Genomic DNA, 14,814 nt, shown 5'->3' on the forward strand with positions numbered 1-14,814 from the left:
ATTTGATTTTCCGTTTTGGATCCTACTGTTTGTTACTCTGCCTAGTCTCACACTCTTTCTTTACTATGTTAAGAAAGAGAATTTTTTGAAGTAAAGGTTTAGCCGATATTTCAGACCATTATCACCACTATTCCCTTTCACTGCTATTCACGGCTCTGCGATTCTCCGCTATTGAGGTCTTTATTGGTGGCAGAGGGTTCTGCAAAATGGCGGCCGTGATACGCTGCTACCACTATTTGAAACCCTTTTGAAGGAAGGAGTAAAATGACATGATTTTGTTTGTTTTTTTGTTCGGTGGAGTTAGTGAAACTAATGTCGGTTTCTGACGAACAAATCACGAAGGTATTCAAAGCACGAAGAACAGTCGTGCAAATGCTGAGGGATAGGGGATATTCTGTCCCTGATTCAGATATTAACATGACAAGACAACAATTCGTTGAGAAATTTGGTGAGAATGTCCATCTCAAAAGGGATGATCTTTTAATCCTTTGCAACAAAGGAGATGCTCCAACTGATAAGGTACATATCTTCCCGCCCCTTCTTTGTTCATATATTTTATTCTTATTGGAGTTCTTAGACTTTATGTCTTGAGTATATGCCTACGGAATTAAAGTTTTATCTGGGATAATGTTGCCTGGCTTTGTTCTTCTATTTGTGGGAAGTCCGGTTTCCTAAGTGAATGACTTCTTTGAAACCATTAATTGGAAAATTGAGGATTTTGCTAGCTTTGATTTCTGAGCATGGCTGGAATCATGGGGTTAATGAGATAAATTTATACAAGCCACCATTCCCCTAATCGTTGATTGTTTCTCCATGTCATTCCTCTGCTGAGATATGTACACTTTCTTACCACTGCTCTCATATGTCTTAAACCTGATGTACTTGTAAAAACATATTTTTTACATTTTAATTGTAAACTTCCTATTTGAAACTTGTTGTTTCATTTTAGAATATATTTGCAACTGAAAAGTAAATGGAAATTTGAAAAAGCATTAGGAACATCTTTGAAAGGATTGCATTTCTTATTTTAGTTTCAATATGTGCTTTGTCTGTACTTTGGTTGATGGTAGAGATATTTTCCTTCACTCTTGACTTGGTATGAGTATGACCTTATGGTTTTTAAAAATATTGTTGCTTCACTAGGAGTTTACTAGGGAAACTTCACTTTATATCTTGACAATTGGGAAGCTCCAGGCTTAAAATTTGAACCAGGCTGATAAGCTGAAAAGAATTGCTTGTACATATTTTGAGCTTTAGAATGTCTTTCGATAGATGATGGAGAATGGAAATAAAATGGCAAGTATATTTGTCACAATTGATTGAGAATATAAGGATTTCATTGTTCTTATCACTCAGACCAATTTTAGATTGGGGAAGTCAATTTGCTGTAGTTTCGGATAGAGTTACTATTCACTAAATTCCTTTGCTGCATCTACAGCTGAGTTATATAATGAATTTATTTAGCTGTTTACCCTCTATTAAAAATTTACTTTGCTGTATCCATTTCTGCAATAAACAATGTATTTTTTGTGCTTGTCTAATTTTATATAGCATATAAAATAGTAATCTTTGAGTTATTTCAGAATCATCAGTTTATTGATCAGAAGCCCATCTTTTGATTTTGTGAAATGTTTAGAATTCTTCAAAACAGTCTGCATTGGTTTGCACTCTCTTGTTGTAAAGATCGCTTAGTTATTTATTCCTATAAAAAAAATCGCTTAGTTATTTACTTCGCCAAAGTTTCTGTCTTGCATTTTCATTATTCTTGGTATACAAGGAGGATGTTTGTTTTTGTCACATGGTGTTAAGTTTTACTTTGAAGCATCCAAATCAATCAAGTGAAAAAGGGCCATTGCTTCTGACTCTAATATTAAAAAAATAAGTTAATGCCCTTTTCCTTATTTTGTTACAAAAATAATTTTATAACTTCAATATTGATGTACTGATGGTTTATCTGTCTCTAGATGTATGTCTTCTTTTTTACAGAGGAAAAGGTTGGTGTTCCTATTGTAAGAAACTGTGCAAAGCGTATGAAAGCAGATAATGTTTATAATGCGATTTTGGTTGTTCAAAGAGCTTTGACAGCCCCTGCAAAAGCAGCGATAGTTGAAATTAATTCATACTTTCACATGGAAGTTTTTGAGGTGAATATATTTTTTTGCGGTCTTCGTGAGAACTGCTTAGCTTATTTAAATTATATGCATTTTTTTTATTTTTTTACATATAAACCGTTAATTGAATCGTAATGGTTGAATCTCTTGGTCATGATCCGTCACTAAGAAGTACAAGAAGAAATATATTAACAAAAGTTGTCAAAGTTTACAGAAAGCTATTCTGCTTAAGAGCTTGACTGATCCCTAAAGTAAATATTATTTTTCATTTCTCTGCAAGTCTATTAACAAAAATGGTACTACGTCTGAATTCTGGATTGAAATCTATCTCTAAAAGAACTGCTAGAATGTTGCCGAGTGTTGAAATGTCCCTTGAAAGTGATTGATTAATCATGCTAAAGTATATGTTGAGATGTATTTTTCTCAACAATTGGAATGATATATTCATGTTTTCTGTTGGGACACAACATCATAGCTCTATTATGAATGCTATAAGGACAGTAGCTTGATACAGGTGAATTTAAAATATGAACCAAAATATTACACCACATGAGAGGCCTCTAGAAGGTTTCTGTGGAAACCTTAATATTTACCCTAAAAGCTGTTGCCCTTATTATTCATGGTTATTTTGTTTTCTTCTATTTTTTCTTGATTTAAATCGGTATGTTGTCTGATTCTTATTAATAATTTGTGATTCCAGCTGACAATTAAAACAAGTAGTATGTACTGGTTAATTCACAAAGGACTTGCAGTACTCGAGTATAAGAGCTTACTAAAGCAAAATCACAAATAGAATAACTATCTCTAAGTTTTAAGTGTCTATGAAGCCTTTGATATTTCATATCGAAACACACATCCATAGCATAGGCCATTTCATTTATAAATTTTGTTTATGAAACTTTTCCTATTGATTGTAAGACGGTTTTCTTAACTACACAAATTTATGGGGGACAAATCCAGTGGCAAATCTAGAAAATTTAGATTGTGTCAAAATTTAGAAAAATTAATGCATAATGCTCCTTTTAAAGTGGTATCAATATTCTTTTAAATTGGTGTCAATTTTTTAATATTTTTATAAAATTTATAAAATATTTATAAAAAAAAAAAATTGGGGGACAAAACTGCTTTCTGAACAATTTTTGTTGTTTTTTCTATAACCTTTGCAAGAGCTGTCAAGCATGACTAATTTATGTAATGTCAATGCAGGAGGCAGAGTTGTTGACCAATATCACAGAACATATGTTTGTCCCAAAGCACACAGTACTGAAAGGTCAAGAAAAAAAGGAATTACTGGAAAAATACAGGGTAAAGGAAACACAGGTTAGTGATTGTTTTGCTAACACCATATTTGTCTCTTGCTGCGGTCAGTGATTTAATAAACTGGTTTAGTTTTGCGATATCTGCAGTAAATTGATAAATAACAATTGAGATACAAACAATTTCTGGCATTTGCTTCCTCCATCTGAGAAAATAGGCAAAAAGGGAGAAAAGAAAAGAAAAGAAAGAATTAAACAAAACAAAAGGGGAGAGTAAAACTTGAGTGGTTGCGATCTTTACTTTTGTGATCAGATGAACTTGCATTCTAGAACTTGGAGTTTTGAGCTTTAAGATGGAGCTTATGGGCTTAATGATATTTTTCAAGCGACTTTTAATTGCTTTATCTTATTCAATTTAAGTTATTGAAGATCATTTAGTGCAAAGAATATGATGTAATTAACCAAAGCTCCCGATTATGTAAGTTATTTCGGTACTAGTGAGAGAGAGAACACATTAGCATTCCTTATTTCCTGGGGAATAGGGATTAGTAATTTTAAGCAATACGAGATATATCATAATTATAAATATCTAACTTGATTCAAAGAAAGTAATTTACATTCTAAGAATGTCCCTAAAACCAACTTTAACTAAATTATATACCTTCTCTAAAGGTGAAATTTAAAATTCAGGGGAAAACCTTCTCAATGTGTATCTACATCTAACTGAATTCAATTTCTTCTGGCATCTAGCATTTTGATACATTCTCTACTGACTTGTAATTCGATCCTTTACAATCCTCACAAGTCCTAAATTGCTTTATTTTTACCATTATTCTGGTGAATAAATCACCGGTAAAGTTTCAAGGCTTGTTTATTTATTTCTTTTTTAGTATTTAGAGGGTAGTCTTAGTTGAATCGACATTTCAAGTTGTGTACAGTTTTAATCATAAGCATTTAATTTTGGAAACATAATTTTGCAATTTTTTTAATTAACATATAGGTTTATTAGTTTTTTCAAGATCAATAATATTTTGATTATAGGGAAAGAGCACTGAGCATGTTTTTGAAGTGGTTTCTGTTTAGTTAAGAAAATGGTTCTATGGATATATTTTGTTTTAGCAACAAGTTTATAGAGTGTGAAACAATCATGATCATTATAATAGCAAGATACCCGTGAAAAGGTTTTTGAAGTGGTGCTTTTGCTGTGATTAAAAATTTAGACACAACCACAGGGGATGTGTGAATGATCACCTGTTAAGTTTATAGCTTATTCTCTGGTAATATGTCGATTTATTTTCGTACGAAAGAATATTGTAAGGACTTGTGAAGTGGTGCATGATTAACAGGCACATGCCCTGTTGTCCCATGCTTACCTGCCTTGTTTTATCTTTTGCCTAGTTCCTTATTCTGCTTTTTTAAAGCCCTTCTCCTTAATCTTCTTCGTCGTCCGTTGTTGTTCTATCTAAACCATTTTCCTCGACATATAAATTTGTATAACACGTAGAACCCAGGTTATGAGACTAGTCCTGTGACATTACCATCATAGGACATAATACAGGTATCAGTCATGAAGAATAGTATCTCTTTATTGTATGTCTTAGTTATTAGTCCTGATTTTCTTCTTGCTCTCTCTCTTTTAAACTTCAGCTACCTCGTATTCTGGTCAGCGATCCGGTAGCTAAATATTACGGCATGAGGCGTGGACAAGTCGTGAAGATTACTCGACAAAGTGTGACTGCCGACACATACGATACATACCGATATGCTGTCTGATTTTCTTCTCATTTTACGGTTTTGCATGAAAGTTGTACGGTATAGATGATTTTTCTTCTCATTTTAGGCTAAAGCATGTGGTGAAAAGAATTTATACACTTGAATTTTAATTGGAAGTTCCATGGAGTTGGTGACAGGTGTGCTTCATTTCGATAATTTAAGATATTTGTCCAAAAAAAAAAGGATGTTGGAAAGATTTCATATTTCACAAATTACAATCAATTTTACGTATTTTGTTAGACGAAATATAATGTTTCATGTGATCACTGAAAATATTAAACAACTTGCAATATTTATTGTCGCTATTAGAATAAATTATACTCTTTTTCTCCATTGTTGATTCGTCAAATTTTTTAACTTTGACTCATTATTTAAAATTTATTATTGATAAAATTATTAAAAAAATACATTTTAAAAATCAAATATTTTTTAAATATATTTTTTATAAAACTTGTTTTTTTAAAAATATTTCAAATAACTATGGTTAACGTTTAAAATTTTTAAAAGTTTTGACGTTTAAAATTTTTAAAAGTTTTGACTTTTAAAAAATTAATAATTGACACTTTTAGTGAGACGAGAGAGTAACAAATTGAAGAAAATTTTTTTATTACTATAATAATTATTGGAAATCATAATTTTTTAATAATTATGTTAACTATTTTATAACAATTATAAATATTGACGTTGATACGATTTTCAAATAAATTTTAAATATTTTCAAAGAATTTTAAGTTTTTTTTAATATTCTTAAATCTATCTCCTTAGAACTTTCCAATAATATGTGAAAAGTGGAATATTTTCGTAAAAATTACTCTTTTATCTCACTAAATGTGTTTTTTTAAATTTTTAAAATTACCCTATTCAAAATATCTTTAATAAAAAAGTCAACAAATAATATTTATATTTTCTTTTTTATCCTTGTGTGTCTCATTATTTTATACATATCAAAATAAGTTAAATTTATCGATTATATTTTATGAATAATTTTATCATTTCTCTTTATCAAATATATCTCTTAAAATTATGTGCATAATTAATATAAAATATAATTAGTATAAGACACAAATTATGGACGGATAAAATATTCAGTAAGATATATTCCTCTAGTTAAGCACATGGAGTGACGTGATTTGTAAATTTTTCCCAAATGGAATACACCACTTTTTAAATGAAAAAATGTGTTATTATAAACTCATGTGTCAATATATGTATTGGATTATTATAACCTCAGCTAAACATGAAAATTTCATTTTTATTTGTTGTTTCTTATTTTAAAATGCATATTTTTTTATGTTTTTTATTGTTCATATTCTTTGAGTTAAAGACTTCAATCAAGTTATCAAATATTTTATTTAAGTTGAAAACAATATTTTTCAAAATTCATTTTATATTTATGATTTTATTTTAATTATATGTATTTATTGCGTTAGTTCAAGAATTTTGATCTCTAAAAATAAAAACTCAAACACAAATATATAGGGACGGAAGTAGTATTTTATGCTAGGAGATGAACCTCTAATGTGTTATAGGCTTTGTGAAATTATGAGGAAAAAAACAATAATTTTAAAGATTTATAAAATAATATGCGAACAAATAAATTTACAGATTTATAAAATCTTTCTTTTATTAGTATGATATTTTCATAGATAATTTACATTGACAAAAGTACTAAAATATTGTGATTAATATATGCTTTTTCTAAATAATCTCTCTGGCAAATAATATTAAATTCCACTACTACCCATCATAATATATGTCAATAAGTTACAATATCAACACCGGATGAAACTTAGATCGACGTAAATATTTTTTATTAATCTTAGATAATTATAAGATAATAAAAATCTAAACATTTCTACGTCTCTAGTACTTAAACCCAACATCTAGAAAAAAAAGAGAGTTCCATTTTATAACATTAATAGCTCATCCAAATTGCTTTTTTGCTTTTTTGCTTTTTTACATCTTCAATGGCCGCGGTTGCTTTTGTTTGGCGGGGAGTTTTGGAGGGAAGTATATAATAATATGGTAATACTATGGAAGTTGACTGTTATATTAGGTTTTTGTTATTGGGATAACGATTATTAATGGTCTTGGAACAAAAAGATTTGAAAATGTGAAAATTCAAAATCCATTTTTTGTTAGAAAAAGTTTTAGAAACTACAATCATAGAGGTCCTCAAAGAACCTTAAATGGTAAAATCATTAGAAGTATGTGGGTGTCTAAAGAACTCATTACTACTAAAGATAAGGTTATCCTACACAAATGGATACCTAAGGGGACTAGAATTTTAGAAACTAATGAATATGAACCTAAAAAAATTTGGGTACCAAAAAATATAAATTAATCTATGTTTGTAGGAGCATTGCTACAAGGCACAGGAAACAAATCCAAACTCATGGTACCTTGATAGTGGATGTTCAAGACACATGAACAGAGATAAAAGTTGGTTCATAGAGCTTAACGCCAAAAATGGAAGAGAAGTGACTTTTGGTGATAATTCAAAAGGTCACATATAAGGTATAGGTACAATAGGTAATACCTCTTCCATACAAATTAAAAATGTTTTATATGTAAATGGATTAAAGCATAATCTTTTGAGTATTAGTCAATTATGTGATAAGAGATTCAATGTCATGTTTGAAATTAATGGTTGTAAAATTATTGACATTGCATCTAATCGGATTATACTTATTAGTCATAGAATAGGAAACATTTACATGGTGCATTTAGATTCTATAGATATGACTAATTTGTGCCTAGTTGCTAAGGATGAGCATGATAGTTGGTTATGGCATAGGAGACTAGGACATGCTAGTATGAGTGTTTTGCAACGGCTAATTCAAGGAGATTTAGTTCGAGGGTTGCCTAAACTAAAATTTGATAATGATAAAATATGTGATGCTTGTGCTAAAGGAAAACAAAAGCGAGCTTCTTTTAAATTTATTAATGATTTATCAACTAGTAGAGTATTACAATTGATCCATATAGATCTTTTTGGGCCAACTAGGACTACTAGCTTGGGTGGAAAATAATATGCATTTGTCTTGGTAGATGACTATTCTACATATACTTGGGTTCTATTCTTAAGTATTAAAGATGAAGCATTAGAAAATTTCATCACATTTTCAAAAAAAATTCAAAACGAAAAAGGTTACTCTATAACTAATGTTAGGAGTGATCATGGCACTGAATTTGAAAATCTTGGATTTACTGAGTTTTGTAATTCTAATGGTTTAAGCCATAATTTTTCAGCACCTAGAACTCCTCAACAAAATGGAGTTGTTGAGAGGAAAAATTGAACTTTAGAAGAAATGGCTAGAACCATGCTTTGTGAAAATAATTTTCCAAAATAGTTTTGGGCAGAAGCCACAAATACCGCTTGTTATGTTATTAATCGAGTAATGATTAGGCCTATTTTGAAAAAAACTCCATATGAACTTTTTAAAAATAAAAAGCCTAACATTAGCTATTTTCATCCTTTTGGATGTAAATGTTTTGTTTTAAACAACGGTAAAGACAATCTTGGCAAATTTGATTCTAAAAATGATGAAGGAATTTTTTTGGGTTATTCCTTAAATTCTAAAGCTTATCGAGTATTTAATAAAAGAACTTTAGTTGTAGAAGAGTCTATACATGTTGTTTTTGATGATAATCTCGTTCCGAGGAAGGATTCTTGTGTGAATGATGATGTAGTCATTATAAATATAAATGACATTAGACATGACGTTGGAGAACCATCATCAAATGAAGAAATGAAAGATGAGGAAACTCAAGATCCTCTTGAGAATCCAACCATTGAAGAAAGGGAATTATCTTATCCAAGAGAGTACAACTATGTCAAGGATGGTGAGATCATAGGTGATCCATCCAAAGGGGTAACAACTCGATCTTCTCTTAGAAATATTTGTAATTATGTTGCATTTATCTCATGCATAGAGCCTAAGAATATCAAAGAAGCATTAAAAGATGAACATTGGATTATGGCTATGCAAGAAGAGTTAAATCAATTTGAGAGAAGTAAAGTTTGGACATTAGTTGAAAGGCCTAGTAATAAATCTAATGTAGGTACTAGATGGGTATTTAGGAATAAGCTTGATGAAAGTGGTAAAATAGTGATAAACAAGACTAGACTTGTTGCTCAAGGGTATACTCAAGAAGAGGGCATAGACTATGATGCAACATACGCTCCCGTAGCTAGGATGGAAGCAATTAGAATGTTATTAGCATTTGCATGTTTTCATGAATTTAAATTATATCAAATAGATGTTAAAAGTGCATTTTTAAATGGTTTTATAAAAGAAGAAGTGTATGTGGAACAACCTCCAGGTTTTGAAGATTCAAAATTTCCAAATCATGTTCTTAAATTGACAAAAGCGCTTTATGGTTTAAAACAAGCTCCTAGAGCTTAGTATGAAAGATTGTCAAACTTTTTAATTGAAAAGAGATTTTCAAAAGGGAAGGTTGACACTACATTGTTTCTAAAGCATAAAGGTAAAGATTTATTAGTAGTTCAAATTTATGTTGATGATATAATATTTGGTTCTACTAATGATGTTCTTTGTCAAGAATTTTCTAAGCTAATGCAAAGTGAATTCGAGATGAGCATGATGGGAGAGATCTCATTTTTCTTGGGACTCCAAATCAAGCAAAGAAAAGATGGCATCTTCATCAATCAAGCTAAGTACGTCAAGGATATGCTCAAGAAATTTGGATTGGAAAATGGGAAACCTTATGCCTCTCCAATGAGTTCTTTTACAAAGCTTGACTTGGATGAAAACGGTAAATGTGTGGATGTTAAATTATATAGGTCAATGATTAGCTCTTTGCTTTATCTAACTACAAGTAGAACGGACATTATGTTTAGTGTTTGCTTATGTGCTAGATTTCAATCATGTCCTAAGGAATCACATTTACTAGCTGTTAAGAGAATCTTTAGATACCTTAAGGACACTCCTAGTTTAGGACTATGGTATCCTAGAGACTCTAGCTTTATCTTGCATGCCTTCTCTGATGCGGATTATGGAAGATGCAAATTAGATAGGAAAAGCACCTCCGGTACTTTCCAATAACTTGGAAATATGCTGATTTCTTGGTTTTCAAAGAAACAAAATTGTGTTGCATTATCTACCACTGAAGCGGAATATATTTCAGCCGGTAGTTGTTGTGCACAAGTTTTATGGATGAAACAACAATTTTTTTTATTATGGAATTGAAGTAGGTACTATTCCTATCAAGTGTGACAATACTAGTGCTATTTGTCTCACTAAAAATACCATCCAACACTCTATAACTAAGCACATTGAAATTAGACATCACTTCATTAGAGACCAAGTCGCTAAGGAAGATGTAGTTCTAGAATTTGTTGATACTTTGCACCAATTAGCAGATATCTTTACAAAACCTTTAGATAAAGAAAGATTTTGGACACTTAGGAGAGAATTAGGTTTAACTGACCTATCTTCACTTAGTGTTTAAAATGTTTTTAACACTTTTAATTAATATTGAAAAATGTTTATAAAAATGACATTTTTTATTGCATTCTTGCTATTAGTTAGGGGGAGTTTATGATTCTTAGTGAAAATTAATTTTTTGTTTAAATAATGTTTAAAGATAAATTTGATTGATTGAACATAATTAATTTTTAATATATGAGTTGCCAATATCACTAGAGCTAATTAATTTAGCATTTTTAGTGATTAACACAGATTTTTGACATTTTTGTGCTTAATGCATCGATACACTTGACCGTGCATCAATGCATCCCCTTTGAATGTGCATCGATTCATCATGACGATGCACCAATGCATGCCTTGAATGTGCATCGATGCACAAGGCCATGCATCGATGCACAAGGCCATACATCGATGCATCCGTCGGGTTTTTGGTTAAAAACCCTATTTTCTCATACTCTCTTAAACTCTCTTAAACTACCGCCGCTCCTCTTCCTCTCCTCTCTCTCAAAATTGCTCCATAACCTTCATTTTTTTTATCGGAATTCATTCATATTTCATCTCCATATCCTGCTTTTATCATCAAATCATGCAAAACATCACCACATTCCTCTCAATCCGAAATTTTCAAAGTATTTTTCTAAAAACCTATCTTTTATTGATTTTTGATCTTAGGACTAGTTTTAATTAGTTCTATGATGAACATTATATCGGGCTTTGATTATATTATGATTCTAAACTAGATTTTATAATCAATTTCGTCAAAAACAAACAATTTTTCAAGATTTTTCTGAATTTTCGAAATTAAAAAAAATTATTGTTAGGATTTTCGGAAGCTCGAATCGACAACCGGAACGGTTGCAAAGAGGGGTCGGAATGGTTTTGTGTTTAGGGAGTAAGGAGATTGAAAAATAGAGAATTGCACAGCGATTTATAGTGGTTCGACTTTCTCAATCAAAGTCTACGTCCACTACCTTAGCTCCTCACCAAGGATTTTCCAACAAATTCACTAATTTGTTCTTTCTTTTGAGGATAAAGAGTAACCTTACAAACTCCCTAGTTTTTCCGGGCTAAACTAGAACCTTTCCCTAGCTTTTACACGGGCTAAGCTAGAACCTTTCCCCTTTACAAAAGGATAAGAAATGTAAACAAGAAAACCTCTCTAAGGTAGGTGTTTACAAGATTGAGCTCACAAGAACAAAATATATACAAGAGAAAGATGAAATAAGAATGAAAAATTCTTCTCTTGTGTTTGATTGCTTGGATAGTTGTTCTATTACTTCTTCAAGTGTCCTTAGCTTGTATTTATAGCTTGGAATGTGTTTGAAGTCATATCTAGCCGTTGGGGATGTTTTGGAGCCATTTGAGAATGATTTTTCTGCAAAAATAGGCTGCCCAGAATGGGGGGAATCGGTACCCCTTCATAGGGAATCGATACCCCATTCATAATATTCAAATATTATGACCGTTGGGCTGATGAACAATGAAGGAATCGGTACCCTCAAGGGGGGAATCGGTTCCCTCTGAGTAATCTGTTATTTCTCGGAGCCAAACCATGTAGGGGGAATCTGTACCTGGGGAATCGATACCCCTGGGGGAAATCTGTTTCCGGGGAATCGATACCCCCTGGGGGGAATCTGTTCCCCCTGGGGGGGGAATCTGTACCCCCTGGACAATCTGATTTTTCTTGAAACCCTTTAAAAAGAAAATATTTTTGACTCGATTAAGGCTCGAAATACTTTGTAAAATTGTTTTAAAATAGTTTAAGTATAAAACACAATTTTACACTTTAGTAAGGATTAAAATGAACTTTAAAAGACTTGGAGTAATATTTTGATATTCGAATAATTACATCGAATATACTTAGAAAATCTTTTGTAAAATCTTAAAATTCATTTAACTTAATTTGTTATATCGAAACATCAAAATGTTTTCAACAATTATTATTTTCGAAATTTATTGATGTTTTTGGCTTAATTCTATTGTTTGCATGAAAACTATACATATATTATAATATTTTTAATAGTTTTCAAAATCATGCCCATTAGGATTCGGTTTAGAGAACCTTGAATTATTGCGGACTCAATTGAGTTTTGGGATTGATTATTGTATACATGTGTTTCAAAATTGCAGGTTATATTCCTTATTCTATTCTTTAACCATGTTAAACCCTAAATGCCCTAGGTCCTCTTCGAGTCGTTCAAACTGTCCTCCTGTTTCTCAACCTCAAAATTCAAACCCGAATTACCAAAACATGACCATTATTAGTACATGTTTTAATATGCATGAGCGTCGTAGGAATGAACTCTACCATAGGTATATGGATTCCTTCCAATCTTATAAAATCTGGGAAGAGCATATTCCTTCTATTCAAGCCATGATTCATATTGACTCCGAGTCTATAGGTACACATTTTGGGTTAGATGATGAAGGTTTATATAATGAAAAAGAAACTGTGGCATATCCCTACATTCCTAATGCCAGTGTTAATACTCTACGATCTCATCCCAATCGTTTTCTCCATTTGATGATCTCTTGGTGGTTTAGACCATCCGGAGGTAGGTACTCCACTCTTCGTACTAGGGATTTGTGGTGGATGCATTGCATAAAGAATAAAAAACAAAATAAATTTGCCACACATTATATTTAGTGAGCTAGTGGATACCATAAACATTGTTCCTTCAAAACATGTTGAAACATTAGTTTATGGATGTCTTCTTAGTAACCTTTTTATCAAACTCGGTCTAAACGTCTCTCTCGACAATCCCATTCCTCTCCAAAATCAAATCAATCTCACCTCATTGAAGAAAGCGGATTGGAAACAAGACGAGGAAACCGGTCTTTGGGTCTTTCGACCCGGTAAGCAAACTCCAGGAGCGAGTTCTTCACGAGCTGCTCCTAGCTCTTCTCGTGCTCCTCCTCCTCCTCCGGCATCGGCTGCTGACGATGATCCCGAACTTCAACAGCTTATGCAAGATATCGACGATCACGTACCAGATGATGAGCCCGCACCAGAACCAGCTCCACAAGAGGATCAAGTGCCTCCATATTTTCATTCATTTTTGGAGATATTTGATCTACGGTATGCTTTCATCGAATCCCACTTAACTGCTACTCACGAAGCGGTAAATCATCGCTTAGACACAGATGGAGTTTCAAAGGGAGATGCTTGCACGTATGGATGCTCTTACTCTTGATATGCAAGCACGATTTCCTCCTCCTCCTCTCGATCCTTCTATGGACGAGTAGACTTTGTTTTGTTTTGGAACAACTTAGAACTTTAATTGTTAAAACATTTTGAATGCTTTGGGATTGTTTTCTTTAGTTTGATGTTTTTTTTGGATTTATGATTTATATGTTTGGATATTTAAGCTTATTATCTATATTTGGTTTGGTTTTAACATTCAATTTGAGCTTAATGTTTATTAATTTTTACATCATTAGACATATATGACCAATTATCCTTTACATGTTTATGAATATTGTTTATGAAAACTAATGGCTATTCTCTCTTTTGATTGTGATCTTAGCAGCTTAAACGTTTAAATAATAACTCAATTGGCGTATATTTTTCAAACCTTGTTTAATAACGTTTTAGAGCCTTTTTGATTTAACAAAAAGGGAGAGAAAAGTGTTATAGTAAGGGGGAGTAATTTTTCAAAATTGATTTCAAAAATAATTTTCTTAAACAAATCTTAAAATTACACAAATGTTTTGTTATATCAAAAAAGGGGAGATTGTTGAAAACATTTTGATGTTTCGATATAACAAATTAATTATAAATGAATTTTAAGATTTTACAAAAGATTTTCTAAGTATATTCGATTTAATTACTCGAATATCTAAATATTACTCCAAGTCTTTCAAGATCAATTTTAATCCTTACTAAATGTGTAAAATTGTGTTTTATACTTAAAACTATTTTTGAGACAATTTTCACAAAGTATTTTGAGCCAAAAATGAGCCTAAAATCAAATTTTCAAAGGTATACACCGATGCACTAATCCATGCATTGATGCACCAACGAATAAATTGAACATCGAATGCAGTTTATGCATCGATGCACTCTTCATGCATCGATGCACTCGGGTTTTAATGAAAACATCGAATGCATTTGATGCATCGATGCACATACCATGCATCGATGCACTCAAGCTTTTTCAAAACGTCGAATGCATTTGATGCACACTTAGTGCACCGATGCACTAAGTGTTCCAACGATCA

General features: G+C 31.6%; 1 protein-coding gene across 1 annotated transcript; it reads left to right on the forward strand.

Moving 5' to 3' along the window:
• Window positions 1-280: 280 nt before the first annotated feature.
• On the forward strand, window positions 281-5,201 carry LOC120189876 (DNA-directed RNA polymerases II and IV subunit 5A-like). The gene is made up of 4 exons (XM_039193023.1): window positions 281-519; window positions 1,965-2,144; window positions 3,318-3,431; window positions 5,015-5,201. The coding sequence occupies exons 1-4, from the start codon at window positions 313-315 to the stop codon at window positions 5,138-5,140; spliced, it is 627 nt and encodes a 208-aa protein (XP_039048954.1). The 5' UTR covers window positions 281-312; the 3' UTR covers window positions 5,141-5,201.
• Window positions 5,202-14,814: the final 9,613 nt, after the last annotated feature.

This window comes from Hibiscus syriacus, unplaced genomic scaffold (assembly GCF_006381635.1).
Source record: "Hibiscus syriacus cultivar Baekdansim isolate YM2019G1 unplaced genomic scaffold, ASM638163v2 tig00116960_pilon, whole genome shotgun sequence".
NCBI classification, from domain to species: Eukaryota; Viridiplantae; Streptophyta; class Magnoliopsida; order Malvales; family Malvaceae; genus Hibiscus; species Hibiscus syriacus.